General features: G+C 56.3%; 1 protein-coding gene across 8 annotated transcripts; it reads left to right on the forward strand.

Moving 5' to 3' along the window:
• Positions 1-509: 509 nt before the first annotated feature.
• Positions 510-13,181, forward strand: SERPINF2 (serpin family F member 2). 8 transcript variants are annotated; one of them, XM_054459752.1, is made up of 10 exons: positions 510-595; positions 2,687-2,753; positions 2,869-2,907; positions 3,028-3,090; positions 3,367-3,568; positions 4,672-4,815; positions 4,962-5,165; positions 6,521-6,663; positions 10,511-10,715; positions 12,043-13,181. In XM_054459752.1, exons 2-10 carry the CDS (start codon positions 2,691-2,693, stop codon positions 12,453-12,455), a joined length of 1,476 nt encoding a protein of 491 aa, XP_054315727.1. In that variant the 5' UTR covers positions 510-595; positions 2,687-2,690; the 3' UTR covers positions 12,456-13,181. The 8 variants fall into 8 exon arrangements, with proteins under 8 accessions (XP_054315727.1, XP_054315726.1, XP_054315728.1 ...); XM_054459751.2 differs by lacking the exon at positions 510-595 and adding an exon at positions 624-763; XM_054459753.1 differs by lacking the exon at positions 510-595 and adding an exon at positions 856-1,071.
• Positions 13,182-17,983: the final 4,802 nt, after the last annotated feature.

Below are 17,983 nucleotides of genomic sequence, written 5' to 3' on the forward strand. Positions count from 1 at the left end.
GGGCTTCCTATCCCGGGCTCTCTGCACAGGCTCTTGTGGCTTCCCCTTTCCTCCCCTCAGGAGCGGGAGGCAGCTCTCAGGGAGAAGAAAGGACATTGGGAGTGAGAATCTGGATGTGACTCAGCCCAGCTCTGTGTCCTCGGGCAGGTCCCATGGCCTCTCTGAGCCTGGCTGAACCAGGAATAATCCACACCTCGTGGGGTCTCTGGAAGGCTTAACACAGTGCTAGGTTCCCGTGCTTTCTGGATCCGCCCTCTTGGCTAGCCAGCTCCAGTCTCTTCAACAGTCTCCTCCTGAACTTCCTCTTTCCAGGCTTAGCGGGGGACCCAAATATAGGGGGCTCTGCATGGCTGCCTCAGGATTAGATGCCCTGGTGGGAAAGGGGCTTCTGGCTTCAAGATCAATGTTTAATCGGATGTGCAAGTCAATATTTACCAGAAGAGAAAGCAATCTGAACAGGGCTTGGCTGAGAGTAAAGGTCCTGGTGGGAGGGGAGGGGTGGGCTGGGCTGGCTGGAGCCTGGACAGAGAGTGGGGAGCACCAAAGAGGGGCCGGCCAGAGGAACGTCGCGTGCGGCAGCGAGGAGCCCGCAGAGGTACGAGGGGAGGGGCGGCTCGGCCTGCTCCTTGGGTGGGAGAGGAGGAGGGAGCTGCCTCCCTAGCTGAGGGGTCTGGGATTTATTCAGGAGGCCTGTCACTCCCCAGCCTCATCTGGGACTTGAAAAACTGAAGCCTGTTCTTGGCAAGAAGATTCTAATGCCCAGGTCGGAGTCAGGGCCCTGGCCAAGGGCTCTTGTGTGGGATGGGGGTGGGGCCAAGGTGACCAAAGGATCCTCCAGAAGGGTTGGCCCTGAGACGGGGGTGGGCTGGAGGTAGACTGTGAGACCTGCTCTGACTTATCCTCCTGAGACCGACACCGGCCCTTCCCAGAGCCAGCCTGGGGCAGAGGCCTGTGATTCTCCTGAGCGCAGAGGTGGCTCTGGCCAGAGTCATTCACTGGGCTCCGCTGCTGGGTCAAAAGGCAGCTCTCTGGCCGCCTTGCCACCCCTGCTGAGACCTCAGGGCCTTACAGGTATGTCCAGCCTTGTGGGCAAGACCTGACCAGCCTGAGAAAGACAGGTTAGGGCCGGGCGTAGTGGCTCATGCCTGTCATCCCAGCACTTTGGGAGGCCAAGGCGGGCAGATCACCTGAGGTCAGGAGTTCGAGACCAGCCTGACCAACATGGAGAAACCCCGTCTCTACTAAAAATACAAAATTAGCCGGGCGTGGTGGCACATGCCTGTAATCCCAGCTACTCGGGAGGCTGAGGCAGGAGAATCGCTTTAGCCCAGGAGGCGGAGGTTGCATTGAGCCGAGATTGTGCCATTGCACTCCAGCCTTTACGATAAGAGTGAAACTCCGTCTCAAAAAAAAAAAAAAAAAAAAAAAGACAGGCTAAATGGATGCAGCAGGCTGGGTAGGAGCTCTGGGCTGGGAGCCCTGTGGTGGAGGCTTCAGGGCAGGCTTCCCAGAAGAGGTGGCCTTGAGCCAAGCTGACCCCAGCCATTGGGGGAGTGCCAAGCATTGTACTCAGGGTTTACAAAGATGGTCTTATTTATTTATTTTTTTGAGACAGAGTCTTGCTCTGTCGCCCAGGCTGGAGTGCAGTGGCGTGATCTCGGCTCACTGCAACCTCCACCTCCTGGGTTCAAGCAGTTCTCTGCCTCAGCGTCCCAAGTAGCTGGAATTACAGGCGCCCACCACCACGCCCGGCTAATTTTTGTATTTTTAGTAGAGACGGGGTTTCACCGTGTTGGCCAGGCTGGTCTTGAACTCCCGACCTCAGGTGATCCACCTGCCCCCGGCCTCCCAAAGTGCTGGGATTACAGGCTTGAGCCACCATGCCTGGCCACAAAGATGGTCTTATGCCGGGCGCAGTGGCTCTCACCTGTAATCCCAGCACTTTGGGAGGCCGAGGCAGGCGGATCACCTGAGGTCGGGAGTTCAAGACCAGCCTGACTAACACAGAGAAACCCCGTTTCTACTAAGAAATACAGAATTAGCCGGGCGTGGTGGTGCATGCCTGTAATCCCGGCTATTCGGGAGGCTGAAGCAGGAGAATCGCTTGAACCTGGGAGGCGGAGGTTACGGTGAGCCGAGATCGTGCCACTGCACTCCAGCCTGGGCACCGAGAGCGAAACTCCATCTCAAAAAACAAACAAACAAGAAATCCCAAAAAGACGGTCTTATTTTGGTCCTCACCATGCATGTGAGAGGAGTGAGGGACTTGTGCCACCGTTTTACAAGGTAAGGCCAAGCCTGGTGGAGTTACGGGAAGTGCCAAGGTCCTTTGGCAAGAGGCAGCCTGGATTCAGACGCAGATCTGATTCACAGCACAGGGCCTTGAAGAAGGAGAATATTTTTGTTTTGGTATTTCTCTCCTATTCACCAAAACACCCTCAGTGCGTGAAATGCATGAAATATGAAACACCAGAAACTAAAAAGGGGGAGAAGCCAGGGCGGATGTCCCAGACGCAGGAGTGGGAGCCGCTGCTTGTGTATTTGGGGTCTGCTCTGATTCTGGAACCTGCTTCTTCCCCTTGGCAATCATGACCCGGACTTGGCGGTATCTGTGATCGTGTGGGTAGGACTCCCTGGCGGGCGTGGGGACGTGAGATGGGAACAGAGCTTTCTGTCCCTGCCACAGGAACATGGCGCTGCTCTGGGGGCTCCTGGTGCTCAGCTGGTCCTGCCTGCAAGGCCCCTGCTCCGTGGTGAGGCTGGGCTGAAGTCAAGGTGGGGTAGGGTGGAGGGGAAGAAGAGGGGTGTTGGCGTGGAGGGAGGGCTTGGCTCCGAGGGGCCCTCCTATCCTCACCCCTTTCTCCACAGTTCTCCCCTGTGAGTGCCATGGAGCCCTTGGGCCGGCAGGTACTGGGGAGTGAGGAGCCTGTGACGGGGGGATGGTCCTGGGGATCTCACCAGTGGCTTGGGCAGGGTGGGGGGGCCTGTGGGAAGGGTCGCTCTCCATCCGCTTGCTCCTTTCTGCAGCTAACTAGCGGGCCGACCCAGGAGCAGGTGCCCCCACTTACCCTCCTCAAGTTGGGCAACCAGGTACAACCAGGTGGGGCTGGGGAAGAGTGGGCGGGGCCAGAGGGAGGGGGGCCCATCGGCAGGGGTGGGGGGGCGGGGCGCGTGCCGAGGCTGAGGCTCTGGAGTCCAGAGGCCAGAAGGGAGAGAGGGCGGGGAGGACCAAAGATGGGCGCCAGGCCCCAGAACGCCAGTGCCCTCTGTCTGACGCTCCCTCTTCCCTGGGGCTGGGACAAGGCCTTCAACACAGAACCTGGAGCTGACCCCTTGACCTCCCTGACCCCTGATCTGTCCCTGCAGGAGCCTGGTGGCCGGACTGCCCTGAAGAGTTCCCCCGGAGTCTGCAGCAGAGACCCCACCCCAGAGCAGACCCGCAGGCTGGCCCAGGCCATGATGGCCTTCACTGCCGACCTGTTCTCCCTGGTAGCCCAAACATCCACCTGCCCCAACCTCATCCTGTCACCCCTGAGTGTGGCCCTGGCACTGTCTCACCTGGCACTAGGTACCTTGGCACCACTTGTCCAGACCGAGAGAGCTGGGAGGCCAGTGGGAACTCAGTACTCCAGTGGTTCTCCGCGGGCGGTTCCTCCACCAGGGTCACGTGGCTGTTTGGTAAAAATGCAGATTCCTAGGCCGGGGCGGTGGCTCACGCCTGTAATCCCAGCACTTTGGGAGGCTGAGGCGGGTGGATCACGAGGTCAGGAGTTCAAGACCAGCCTGGCCAACGTGGTGAAACCCCATCTCTACTAAAAATACAAAAAAATTAGCCGGGCGTGGTGGTGCACACCTGTAATTCCAGCTACTCAGGAGGCTGAGGCAGAGAATTGTTTGAACCTGGGAGTTGGAGGTTACAGTGAGCCGAGATGGCGCCACTGCACTCCAGCCTGGGCAACAGAGCAAGATTCCGTCTCAAACAACAACAAATTCAGATTCCTGGGCCCCCACCCGTCCGTCTGTGTGAATCAGATCTCAGGGACTGGGCCGGGGAATCTGCTTATTTACAAGTCCTCCTGGTGATTTTTTTTTTTTTGAGACAGAGTCTTGCTCTGTCGCCCAGGCTAGAGTGCAGTGGTGTGATCTCGGCTCACTGCAACCTCTGTCTCCCGGGTTCAAGCAATTTTCCTGCCTCAGTCTCCCAAATAGCTGGGATCACAGGCACCAGCCACCATGCCCAGCTAATTTTTATATTTTTAGTAGAGACGGGGTTTCACCATGTTGGCCAGGATGGTCTCGAACTCTTGATCTAAGGTGATCAACCTGCCTCAGCCTCCCAAAGTGCTGGGATTACAGGCGTGAGCCACCGCGCCCGGTCCCTCCTGGTGATTCTTATGCAAGAGTTTGCTAGCTACACTCTTTCCCACTGTGCTGGAGGGTCTCACTCTGGGAAACGGAAGCCCAGAGAGGGAAGGTAACCTGCGGGGGGTGAGGTCACCCAGCCTGTCAGCCACAGGGGTGAGAGTCACGCAGAGCAGATCCGTGGCTGTGGAAGGACGGTGTGTGGTGCCGTGGACGTGCTCGTCACGGGTATCCAGGAGGGACTGGAGTGGGCAGTGGGGGGTGAGAAAGGACCCGCCGCCAGGCCTCAGCCTGTGCGGTGCCCTCCAGGTGCTCAGAACCACACGCTACAGAGGCTGCAACAGGTGCTGCACGCAGGCTCAGGGCCCTGCCTCCCCCATCTGCTGAGCCGCCTCTGCCAGAACCTGGGCCCTGGTGCGTTCCGACTGGCTGCCAGGATGTACCTGCAGAAAGGTAGGCGCTGATGGCAGGGAGCTCCCTCAGTCCTGCCCTGGGTGGAGGAGGGTGAGAGTGAGGGGCTGGGCCTCTGGTAGCCAGTAGGAGCGTGTCTGGCTGTGGAGCCTTGAGCCCTGGGAACAGCTTGTGCTCCCTCCGTGCAGGATTTCCCATCAAAGAAGATTTCCTGGAACAATCCCAACGGCTATTTGGGGCAAAGCCCGTGAGACTGACGGGAAAGCAGGAAGATGACCTGGCAAACATCAACCAATGGGTGAAGGAAGCCACGGAGGGGAAGATTCAGGAATTCCTCTCTGAGCTGCCGGAAGACGCCGTGTTGCTTCTCCTCAACGCCATCCACTTCCAGGGTGCGCTCCTCCTCCTCTCAGATCCCCCACCCTGTAGGCTGAGCTGGGATGCGCAGGCTTTTTTGTTTTTTTGAGACAAGTCTCGCTCTGTCGCCCAGGGTGGAGCGCAGTGGCATGATCTTGTCTCCCTGCAACCTCTGCCTCCCAGGTTGAAGCGATTCTCCTGGCTCAGCCTCCCGAGTAGCTGGGACTACAGGCATCCGCCACCACGCCCGGCTAATTTTTGTATTTTAGTAGAGACAGGGTTTCACCATGTTGGCCAGGCTGGCCTTGAACTCCTGACCTCAGGTGATCTGCCCACCTCGGCCTCCCAAAGTGCTGGGATTACAAGCATGAGCCACCGTGCCCGGCCATGCAGGCTTTGTTCTGAAGGTCTCCTTTCTTCCTCAGTCTGGGCCATGAGGCAGGAGGCTATCTGGGTGTGGTGGGGATGGGTGCCCAGGAGCCAGATGAGTTGTTCTAGAGAGAATACCCTGGGAACAAATGGTCTGAAAATATCCAGGAGGGGCTGGGTGCGGTGGCTCACGCCTGTAATCACAGCACTTTGGGAGGGCCGAGGCGGGCAGATCACGAGGTCAGGAGATCGAGACCATCCTGGCTAACACGGTGAAACCCCCGTCTCTGCTAAAAATACAAAAAAATTAGCCAGGCGTGGTGGCGGGCGCCTGTAGTCCCAGCTACTCGGGAGGCTGAGGCAGGAGAATGGCGTGAACGCTGGAGGCGGCGGAGCTAGCAGTGAGCGGAGATCGCACCACTGCACTCCAGCCTGGGCGACAGAGCGAGACTCCATCTCAAAAAAAAAGATCCAGGAGGAGTTTCCTAGGAGAATTGCAGGGGTTGGGGAAAACACAAGCCCAGATTTCAAAAATGCTATGGGAAAGAGACCTTAGATCAATTGGATGTCAGCTAGTATTCCCTGGGGTCTTGGCCTCCACTGCTCTCTCATCCTTGAATGGATTCTGGGTGGGATGGGCAACGGGCTGGGGGTGCAGAGCCCAAGCTGGTCCCCGTCGATGTGACCCCTGCCCTCTGTCCCAAGCTGGTCCCCGTCGACATGACCCCTGCCCTCTGCCCCAAGCTGGTCCCCGTTGATGTGACCCCTGTCTTCTGCCCCAAGCTGGTCCCCATCAATGTGACCCCTGCCCTCTGCCCCAAGCTGGTCCCCGTCGACATGACCCCTGCCCTCTGCCCCAAGCTGGTCCCCATCGACGTGACCCCTGCCCTCTGCCCCAAGCTGGTCCCCGTCGACGTGACCCCTGCCCTCTGCCCCAAGCTGGTCCCCGTCGACATGACCCCTGCCCTCTGCCCCAAGCTGGTCCCCATCGACGTGACCCCTGCCCTCTCCTGGGTTTCAGGTTTCTGGAGGAACAAGTTTGACCCGAGCCTCACCCAGAGAGACTCCTTCCACCTGGACGAGCAGTTCACGGTGCCCGTGGAAATGATGCAAGCCCGCACGTACCCGCTGCGCTGGTTCTTGCTGGAGCAGCCTGAGATCCAGGTCACCCTTGGTTGTCCAGCAGGCTGGGCCTGAGGCTGGGAGGTGGGGAAGGGAGCAGACAGGCTGTGGAGCAGGCACAGGGATGGGTGGAGGCTGTGTCGCCTTCCTTGCCTCCATGTCCCCTAGGCAGGCATCTGCAAAAGGTCCCATGGTCCCCCATCCTATCCGGCAGGAGGACTGAGGCTCCAGGCTCTTTGAGGTTCAGTAATTCAGTGAAAATATATTGGGCATTTGCTGTGTTCCAGATACTGTTCTAAACACTAGGGTTTTTGTGGAGCACGAGGGAGGCCAGGTCTCTGCTCTTAGGAAGGAGGATACACAGTGCAACAGTGAATGGACATCAACACAGGAATTCCAGACGGTGGGAAGTGCTGTGGAGGGAAAGCTGAAAAAGAAGATGATGTAGGCCGGGCGCAGTGGCTCACGCCTGTAATCCCAGCACTTTGGGAGGCCCAGGCAGGTGGATCATAAGGTCAGGAGTTCAAGACCAGCCTGGCCAAGATTTGAAACCCTGTTTCTACTAAAAATACAAAATTAGCCAGGCGTGGAGGCAGGTGCCTATAATCCCAGCTACTCCGGAGGCTGAGGCAGGAGAATCACTTGAACCCAGGAGGCAAAGGTTGCAGTGAGCCGTGATTTTGAGGTCAGGAGTTCGAGACCAGCCTGACCAACATAGCAAAGCCCCGTCTCTATTAAAAATACAAAAATTAGCCAGCCATGGTGGTGGGCGCCTGTAATCCGATACTCTGGAGGCTGAGGCAGGAGAATCACTTGAACCCGGGAGATGGAGGCTGCAGTGGGCTGAGATCGCACCACTGCACTCCAGCCTGGGAGACAGATTGAGACTCCGACTCAGAAAAAACAAAAGCTGGCCTTGAACTCCTGACCTCGGGTGATCTGCCTACCTCGGCCTCCCTAAGTGCTGAGATTACAGGCATGAGCCACCAGGCCTGGCCTTATTTAGGCATTTTAGAGTGGTAAGGGAGAATTCTGTGAGGAGGGGGCCCTGAATTGAGACTCAGGTGACCATTGTTGATAAGGGTTTATTACAAGGGCCCATGGACTTTAAGGCAGCACAGGGACCACCCCACGGCCATGTAGCCACTCAGGGTCTCTGCAGCCCCCAGCCTGGGAGATTCCACGGGGCGCTCACACAGTGCTCTTTAGAAAGGAGGATCTGATTGGATTGGATTTCTCAGCATCTTGCGTGGAACATTCTGATTGGATAAACTTCTTCTTTTTTTTTTTTTTTTTTGAGACAGAGTCTTGCTCTGTCACCCAGGCTGGAGTGCAGTGGCTTGATCTCGGCTCACTGCAGCCTCTGCCTCCTGGGTTCAAGCCACTCTCCTGCCTCAACCTCTTGAGTAGCTGGTACTACAGGCATGCACCACCACGCCTGGCTAATTTTGTTCGTTTGTTTGTTTTTGAGATGGAGTTTCGCTCTATCGCCCACACTGGAGTGCGGTGGCGCGATCTCTGTCCACTGCAATCTCCCCCTCCAGGGTTCAAGCGATTCTCCTGCCTCAGCCTCCCGAGTAGCTGGGATGACAGGCACCCGCCACCACGCCCGGCTAATTTTTGTATTTTTAGTAGAGACGGGGTTTCACCATATTGGCTAGGATGGTCTCAATCTCCTGACCTCGTGATCCGCCCGCCTCAGCCTCCCAAAGTGCTGGGATTACAGGTGTGAGCCACCGCGCCCGGCCAATTTTTTTTTTTTTTTTAGTAGAGACAGGTTTCACCATGTTGGCCAGGCTGATCTCAAACTCCTGACCCCAAGTGATCCGCCCCCTCAGGCCTCCCAAAGTGCTGGGATTACAGGCACGAACCACTGCGCCCAGCTCTGATTGGATAAAATTCCGTGCCAGGCTCTCTCAGGTGCAGCCTCTCTTGCTTCTAGCCTAAATGTGGTCCCCTTGGCCTGGGTATTGATCCCCGGGCCAGACAGCTGTGGCTGAGAGGCTGTATTTGTTAGCTTCCCAAGGCAAGTGTGACACAGACCACAGTCACTTCTGCAGGGAGGAGCCAGAAGCCACTTGGGCAGCCCTCCTGGGAGGGGGCTGTGGGCGAGGCTGGCCCGGGAACGTGTCCTGGCTTCCCGGCAGCTCATTCTGATCCACCTCCCCGAGGCTCCCCTTTCCTGCTTCCCCTTCCCTCCAGGCTGTGTCCTGCGCACTCTTCCTTCATCCTTTGTCTCCTTTCCTTAGGCCCCCTCAGCCTTTCTTGTCCTCAGGCCCTCTGCAGACAGGCCCAAACAGCCAGAACCCGGGGCTTATCCTCCCACAAGCAGGGGTTCTCCACACAGGCACTCTGCCTGGAACCCAAGGAGTCACAGCTGCAGGAGGCCCTCGAGCCCTGTGGTGTCCACCCTGCTTTTGCTGCAGAATCCCTTCAAATCAAATCTTAATGGCTGGGCGCAGTGGCTCACACCTGTAATCCCAGCACTGTGGGAGGCCGAGACAGGTGGATCACCTGAAGTCTGGAGTTTGAGACCAGCCTGGCCAACATGGTGAAACCGCGTCTCTACTAAAAATACAACAATTGGCCAGGTGAAATGGTGAGCGCCTGTAGTCCCAGCTACTCGGGAGGCTGAGGCAGGAGAATCACCTGAACCTGGGTTGCAGAGGTTGCACTGAGCCAAGATCATGCCACTGCACTCCAGCCTGGACAATAAGAGTGAAACTTTGTCTCGAAAAAAAAAAAAAAAAAAAGAGGCTGGGCATGGTTTACAGGATCATGCCTGTAATCCCAGAACTTTGGGAGGCCGAGGCAGGTGGATCACGAGGTCAGGAGATCGAGACCATCCTGGCTAACACGGTGAAACCCCATCTCTTCTAAAAATACAAAAAATTAGCCGGGCGTAGTGGCGAGCGCCTGTAATCCCAGCTACTCAGGAGGCTGAGGTAGGAGAACGGCGTGAATCCAGGAGGCGGAGGTTGCGGTGAGCTGAGATTGCACCACTGTACTCAAGCCTGGGTGACAGAGCAAGACTCCATCTCAAAAGAAAAGAAAAAAAAAGAAATCTTAAGCCAAATCAATATATATACACAGCTGGCAAAGTCACAAGAGGGAGGTGAGGGAGGGTGGGGAGGGCAGCACTCGGCAGTGGCTCACCCACAGAACCCAGCTGTGGTATGACAGCCAGTGACCCTGTCTGTGGTACATCTGGAGAAGCTGAGACAAAGACAGGCGATTCCTTACGCCGGGTCACACGGCCAGCTGGTAGCCGGTGAAGAGAGAAAAACCACCAGGTATTGAGCACTGTCTGTGACAGCGGACACTGCTAGAACGTTGTTTTTTTTGTTTGTTTGTTTGTTTTTTTTAAGACGGATTTTTACTCCTGTCCCCCAGGCTGGAGTACAGTGGCTTGATCTTGGCTCTTGGCTCACTGCAACCTCCGCCTCCCGGGTTCAAGCAATTCTCCTGCCTCAGCCTCCCGAGTAGCTGCGATTACAAGCACCTGTCACCACAGGAGCCCAGCTCATTTTTGTATTTTTAGTAGAGATGAGGTTTCGCCATGTTGGTCAGGCTGGTCTTGAACTCCTGACCTCAGGTGATCTGCCTTCCTCAGCCTCCCAAAGTGCTGGGATTACAGGCGTGAGCCCCCATGCCCAGCCACACTGCTAGAAACTTTAAAAGCATCTCATTCGGTTACGTGTCTGCCTGCAGCGGGACAGGTAGTGTGACTCCACCTCACAGTGAGGAAGTGGAGGAGCAGTGGGGTCAGTCACAAGCCTGGCAGGATGACCTGGAGCCCCATCATCTGCCTTAGGAGCACCTGCTGGCCCCGCCCCCACTTAGCTTAGGGGCTTTCTGTCCTCATGCTCTTCCCTTGCCTTTTCTGTAGGTGGCTCATTTCCCCTTTAAGAACAACATGAGCTTTGTGGTCCTGGTACCCACCCACTTTGAATGGAATGTGTCCAAGGTACTGGCCAACCTGAGCTGGGACACCCTGCACCCACCTTTGGTGTGGGAGAGGCCCACCAAGGTCCGGCTGCCTAAGCTGTATCTGAAACACCAAATGGACCTGGTGGCCACCCTCAGCCAGCTAGGTAAGGAGGAGGGTGCGGGCCAGCCCCCGAGGTCAGGCTGGGCAGGGCGGGTAAGGAGGAAGCGTCTGGCTGGCAGCGGAGCTGAGTCAGAGCTGCCCTGTGTCCTGCTCTTTTCCAGGGCTTCGGGAGCGGGGAGAGGGTTGAATATGAGCCCCGGACCCTCTGTCCTAGTGCAAGTTGGGGTGGCCCGGGGAATGGGGATCTGCTTTGCTGCCCAAGACCTCGCATTTCAAGGAGAGTCTGGGTAGAGAGCCTGGGGTGGCACGTGAGCTTCTCTGGCTCCCCTGGAAGGCGAAGGAGGAGAAGTTGGGGTGTCTCACTGTTAAAGAAATGCTGGGTAGGGTGGCTCATGCCTGTAATCCCAGCACATTGGGAAGCTGAAGTGGGTGGATTGCTTGAGCCTGGGAGTTTGAGACCAGCCTGTGCAACACAGTGAAACCCCGTCTCTACAAAAAATAAAAAAATTAGCCAGGTGTGGTGCATGCTACTGGGGAGGTTGAGGTGGGAGGCCCTCTTGAACCCAGGTGGCTGAGGCTGCAGTGAGCCGTAATTGTGCCACTGCACTCCAGCCTCATCAACAGAACTAAGACCTTGTCCCAAAAATAAAAATAAAGGCCAGGCATGGTGGCTCACGCCTGTAATCCTGGCACTTTGGGAGGCCAAAGCGGGTGGATCACCTGAGGTCAGGAGTTCGAGACCAGCCCGGCCAACATGGCAAAACCCGTCTCCACTAAAAATACAAAAATTAGCCGGGTGTGATGGCAGGCGCCTGTAATCCCAGCTACTCGGGAGGCTGAGGCAGGAGAATCGCTTGAATCTGGGAGGGGGAGGTTGCAGTGAGCCGAGACTGCGCCACTGTACTCCAGCCTGGATGACAGAGTGAGACTCCATCTCAAAAAAAAAATTATAATAACTAAAATAAATAAAGCATCTATCCTTCAGCCATTTGCTAAGCAGCTGCTGTATTCCAGGCACTGTATCAGGCACCGGGAGCCCACCATGTACAAACAGCTGAGTCTAATGGGGTTGGCAGACGAGCAATCACATACTTACTACAGCATAAGCGATAAGACAGAGAGGGCTTCTCTCCAGCTCACCTGGGAGAACATTGAAAATGTACCTTGGTTGGACTTTAGAGCTGGGGATCAAGGAAGGCTTCCTGGAGGAGGTGATGTTTAAGCTGAGACTTGGAAACCAAATAGGAATGAAGCAGGGATCTGTGAGTTCAAGCTGTTCCCTGGCCAGGATCTCAGACACCCTCCCAAGCAGCTCCAGGAGCCTGTGGGGCCAAGGGCAGCTCTGACCAGCCATCTCTGGCCCTGGACAGGCCTGCAGGAGTTGTTCCAGGCCCCAGACTTGCGTGGGATCTCCGAGCAGAGCCTGGTGGTGTCCGGCGTGCAGCATCAGTCCACCCTGGAGCTCAGTGAGGTTGGCGTGGAGGCGGCGGCGGCTACCAGCATTGCCATGTCCCGTATGTCCCTGTCCTCCTTCAGCGTGAACCGCCCCTTCCTCTTCTTCATCTTTGAGGACACCACAGGCCTTCCCCTCTTCGTGGGCAGCGTGAGGAACCCCAACCCCAGTGCACCGCCGGAGCTCAAGGAACAGCAGGATTCCCCGGGCAACAAGGACTTCCTCCAGAGCCTGAAAGGCTTCCCCCGCGGAGACAAGCTTTTCGGCCCTGACTTGAAACTTGCACCCCCCTTGGAGGAGGATTACCCCCAGTTTGGCAGCCCCAAGTGAGGGGCCGTGGCTGTGGCATCCAGAGTCCCTGCCTGGACCAGCCTCTCCACTCATGTGACTCTTTCCAACCTGCTTTGTGGCACTGGGGCAGGGGCCGGGCAGCAGTCTGAGAGGCCATTCTTTCCCAACACCTCTTGGGGAGTGTAGGGTCGGGGGGCGGCTTGGAGGAGGGCAGGCATCGGGGAGCCGGGAGCCTGACCCTCATCTTTCTTCCAAATGGGCTCAGAGGGTGTCCTGCGCCGGGGCCTGGGCAGGAGGGAGGTGCTTCTAGTTCTGCCAGGAGACAGGTTAGCTGCTCCCCACATCAGCTGGGACACCCCGACGTTTGTTTACCAGAGAAAAAGGAGGGGGAGAGGGCTGCCTTTGGACTTGTCCCAGGACACCTAGGCTAGGGCGGGGAGAGACGGGCCCTGGTGGTGGCTCAGGAGGCAGAGCTTTGTCCTCAGCCCCGCGTGGAACTCGTGTCTGGCACAGCCTGGCCGTGGCCTAACCTGCCGAGAGTCCATCAGCCTCCATCCTACCCCCTGCGCCTTGTCACCCCAGGCTTCCCACGGCTCCTCGAGATCCCAACACTGCCAGCATTTCCCTTCCTTCCTCTCTCCTGCCTCCCTCCTCTGCCCAGGAGCTCAGGAACCGAGGCAGGGAAGGATCCCATGAGCCCCTTAAGGCTCTTTTGTAAGGTTTTTGTAGTGATTTTTATGCCACCTGAATAAAGAATGAATGGGCCTGGCTGGTTTGATGTCACCGTTCTGGGCCTGGGTGGGGACAAGCGAGGATGGTGGGGAAGGCAGGGAGGCGGCTGCGGGGTGGACTGTGCTGAGGAACCCTGGGCCCAGCAGGGGCGGCAGCCCGCGCAGTGCCACGTTTGGCGTCTGGCCGCTCGCCAGGCATCCTCCACCGCGTGGTCCCGTCTGACCTCGCCAGCCCTCCCCCGGGACACCGCCACGCCAGCCTGCCTGCCTCTGCTCCTGGCCTCTTCTCTCTATGCCTCAGGCAGCCGGCAACAAGGGCGGCTCAGAATAGCGCCAGCCTCCTGGTTTGGGAGAAGAACTGGCAATTAGGGAGTTTGTGGAGCTTCTAATTACACACCAGCCCCTCTGCCAGGAGCTGGCGCCCGCCAGCCGGGGGCAGGCTGCCGGGAGTACCCGGCTCCAGCTGGAGACAGTCAGTGCCTGAGGATTTGGGGGAAGCAGGTGGGGAAACCTCGGCACAGGGCAGACACCTTCCTCTGTGCCAGAGCCCAGGAGCTGGGGCAGCATGGGTGTCCATGTGGGTGGGCACGCTTCCCTGCTGGGGGTGCAGGGGGTCCACGTGGCAGTGGCCACCTGGAGCCCTAATGTGCAGCGGTTAAGAGCAAGTCCCTGGAAGTCAGAGAGGCCTGGCATGGAGTCTTGCTTCTTGCAAACGAGCGGTGTGGAGACAGAGATAGTACATCAACAAAGAGAAATACACGGTCTGTCCGAGGATGAGCTGCCGGACGGCCATGGTGAAAGTGAAGTGGGGAAGGGGGCAGGGCTGGGAGGAAAAGCCTCGTGAGAAGGTGACACGGGAGCAGGGCCTCGAAGGGGATGAAGGAGGGTACTATGGAGGTCCTGGCGAAGTGTGGCCTGGCCGAGGAACGGCATGTACAGAGGTCCTGCTGAGGAGCGCAAGACAAGTAGGGGATGGTGGGGCTGGAGTGGAGAGAGTGAGCGAGAGGAGGAGGAGTCAGACAGGAGCTCAGGACAGATCCTTTAGGCTCTAGGGACACGATAAACACTGTGGTTTTTGTCTTGTCAAGTCTGTCCTTTTTATTTTTTTTGAAAGAGTCTCGCTCTGTAGCCCAGGCTGGAGTGCAGCAGTGCGACTTTGGCTCACTGTAACCTCTGCCTCCCGGGTCCAAGCAATTCTCCTGCCTCAGCCTCCCGAGTAGCTGGGATTACAGGCGCCTGCCACCACACCCGGCCAATTTTTGTAATTTAGTAGAGACGGGTTTTTGCCATGTTGGCCAGGCTGGTCTCGAACCCCTGACCTCAGGTGATCCGCCCGCCTCGGCCTCCCAGAGTGGTATGAGCCACTATGCCCTGCAGCACTTGTCAAGTCTTCCTCAGCGTCCCCCTCCTCTCCACTGCAGCTCCCAGTGCCTGGTCTTCACTTCCTGGGATCCCTGACATTGTCTGCTAGGCTCTCCCTGTCTCTGGTCTGGCTGCCTTCACTGTAACCTCCACCCAGCAGGTGCCTCTTCAGCACCTCCCATGAACCCAGCAGCACACCAAGCCCTGGGGATGCAGCAACGAACAGGCAGACGCCGCACTCCAGCCTGGGTGACAGAGCGAGACTCCACCCGCAAAAAAAAAAAAAGGACCAGGCCGGGTGCGGTGGCTCACGCCTGTAATCCCAGCACTTTGGGAGGCCGAGGCGGGTGGATCATGAGGTCAGGAGTTCAAGACCAGCCTGGCCAAAATGGTGAAACCCCGTCTCTACTGAAAAATACAAAAATTAGCTGGGCACAGTGGCGGGCACCTGTAGTCCCAGCTACTCGGGAGGCTGAGGCAAGAGAATTGCTTGAACCTGGGAGGCGGAAGTTGCAGTGAACTGAGATCGCGCCACTGCACTCCAGCCTGGGCGACAGAGCAAGACTCTGCCTCAAAAAAAAAAAAAGGACCAGATACAGAAAACAGAAGGAGACGTACTATGAAGGAAATTGGAGAGCTTTTGGGATACTGAGTAACTCAGGGTGGCCTTTCCCAGGGGACATTTAGCTGAGAGATAGACGGTATGAAGCCCTGACCGTTCAGAAACGGGAAGAGGCAGCAGCCCGGGCAAAGGCCTTTGGGGCAGGAAAGGGCTTGGATCACTGGAGAAGCAGAAAGATGGCCAGTGTGACCAGAGTGTGACAAAGTCAGAGAAAACCAGGAAGATGGAGCTGGAGACACAGGCGGGGCCAGATCACGAGGGTCCTCGGAGACCAGAGCAAGGGTTTGGATTTTATTCCAAGTATGAAGGGAAGCTGCTGAAGGGTGTTTTCCTTTACAATTTTTAGTTGAAATATAATATGCAAAGTACACAAGTCTTAAGTATATGTAAGCGTAATGAATGTTTCCATGAACCAAATACCGCTGTGCAACCATCACCAGCTCAAGAGACGAACCCTTCTCCCTCCTCCTGACTGCCGGTAACATTAGTGGTTCAGCTCAAGAAACAGAACTCTTCTGACTTCCCGTAACAGCAGGTTTTCTTTTTTGTTTTTTTTTGTTTGTTTGTTTGTTTTTTGTTTTAAGAGACAAGGTCTTTTATTTTCTTTTATTTTTTTAAATTTTTGAGACGGAGTCTCACTCTGTTGCCCAGGCTGGAGTGCAGTGGCGCGATCTCGGCTCACTGCAAGCTCCACCTCCCGGGTTCACACCATTCTCCTGCCTCAGCCTCCCGAGTAGCTGGGACTACAGGCACCCGCCACCTCGCCCGGCTAATTTTTTGTATTTTAGTACAGACAGGGTTTCGCTGTGTTAGCCAGGATGGTCTCGATCTCCTGACCTCGTGATCCGCCCGCCTCAGCCTCCCAAAGTGCTGGGATTACAGGCGTGAGCCACCGCGCCCGGCCAAGAGACAAGGTCTTGCTCTGTCACCCAGGCTGGATGGAGTGCAGTGGCAGCCTTGACATCCTGGGCTCAAGCAACCTTCCTGCCTTGGCCTCCCAAATGTTGGGATTATAGGCATGAGCCACTGTGCTTGGCATCTATTCATCTTTAATGTCAAGCAGGCAATTGAATATTTGATCAGGGACAGAATTGTCTATTTGGGGGTACGCAGATGTGCTTCATGTCATGGAACTGGGCCGGGCGCGGTGGCTCACGCCTGTAATCCCAGCACTGTGGGAGGCCAAGGCGGGCGGATCATAAGGTCAGGAGTTCGAGACCATCCGGGCCAACATGGTGAACCCCCCCCGTCTCTACTAAAAATACAAAAATTTAGCCAGGTGTGGTGGTGCGTGCCTGTAGTCCCAGCTACTCAGGGAGACTGAGACAGGAGAATTGATTGAACCTGGGAGGCGGAGGTTGTAGTGAGCCGAGATCACGCCACTGCACTCCAGCCTGGGCAACATGACCGAGACGCCGTCTCAAAAATAAGCAAAAAAAAGTCATGGAACTGATGGAAATTGCCTAAGGGGAGATGTAGAAGAAAAGGGGTCCCAGGATCAAGCCAGCAGAGGAGGCAGAAAAGGTAAGGTGTGTGAGGTGGCAGAAAAAGGGAAGAGTGTGGACAGTGAGGATTTCAAGGAGGAGGAACTGTCTACTGCCTCCTGCCAAGGACGGAGTTGTCCACTGCCAGTTGACACGAGATCACCCATGAACTTGGTGACAGGAATTTCAGTGGAGAAGAGGGCACAGACACAAGTCTGGGGTTGGGGGAAACAGGAGCCGAGGCAGCGCAGACAAAAGAGGAAACTGCTCCTTCCAGAGCGGCTCTGAGCGAGCACCGAGAAATGCGCAGTGGCTTTAGGGGATGTGGCGTCAAGGAAGTGTCTTTTAAAGAAGTCGGGGGCCGGGCGCGGTGGCTCACGCCTGTAGTCCCAGCACTTTGGGAGGCTGAGGCAGGCAGATCACTTGAGGTCAGGAGTTCGAGACCAGCCTGGCTAACATGATGAAACCCCGTCTCTACTAAAAATACAAAAAATTAGCCAGGCGCGGTGGCTCATGCCTGTAATCCCAGCACTTTGGGAGGCCGAGGTGGGCAGATCACTTGAGGTCAGGAGTTCGAGACCAGCCTGGCCAACATGGTGAAACCCCATCTCTACTAAAACTACAAAAATTAGCCGGGAGTGGTGGCACATGCCTGTAATGCCAGCCAGTCAGGAGGCTGAGGCAGGAGAATCACTTGAATCCGGGAGGTGGAGGTTGCAATGAGCCGAGGTGGAGGTTGCAATGAGCCATGATGGTGCCTCTGCACTCCAGCCTGGGGGACAGAGCGAGACTCCGTCTCAAAAAAAAAAAAAAAAGAAGGCGGGGAATGGAGGATGTTTGAAGGCTTAGGAAGGATCCTTGAGGGCCGGACACACTGACCCTGCAGGAGAGGACACATTCTTCTCACAGGGGTCGGACAAAAGAGAAATCTTCTTTATAATTTCTGATTTTAAGATTTTTATTTATTATTATTTTTTATAGAGACGAGCGTTTTTCACCATGTGGCCCAGGCCGGTCTCCAACTCCTGGGTTCAAGTGTGCTGGGATTATAGGCATGAGTCACCACACCTGGCCCAGATACTTTACTAAGGACTTATTTAAATGATTTGCTTATTTGTGAATAGGTATTTTGTTCACGTGGTTCACAACTCAAAAGCAACAAAAAGCACCCCGTGAAAAGCCTTCCTCTCATTCTGATTTCCAGTCACTGGATTCTACTCTTGGGATGCAGTGTTTTTAATTTCTTTTTTGTATCCTTTTGGAAATAGTATTCTGCTTTAAAAAGCAAATACAGGCCGGGTATAGTGGCTCACCCCTGTAATCCCAGCACTTTGGGAGGCCGAGGCAGGTGATCACCTAAGGTCAGGA

Source organism: Pongo pygmaeus, chromosome 19 (assembly GCF_028885625.2).
Source record: "Pongo pygmaeus isolate AG05252 chromosome 19, NHGRI_mPonPyg2-v2.0_pri, whole genome shotgun sequence".
In the NCBI taxonomy this organism is placed as follows: domain Eukaryota; kingdom Metazoa; phylum Chordata; class Mammalia; order Primates; family Hominidae; genus Pongo; species Pongo pygmaeus.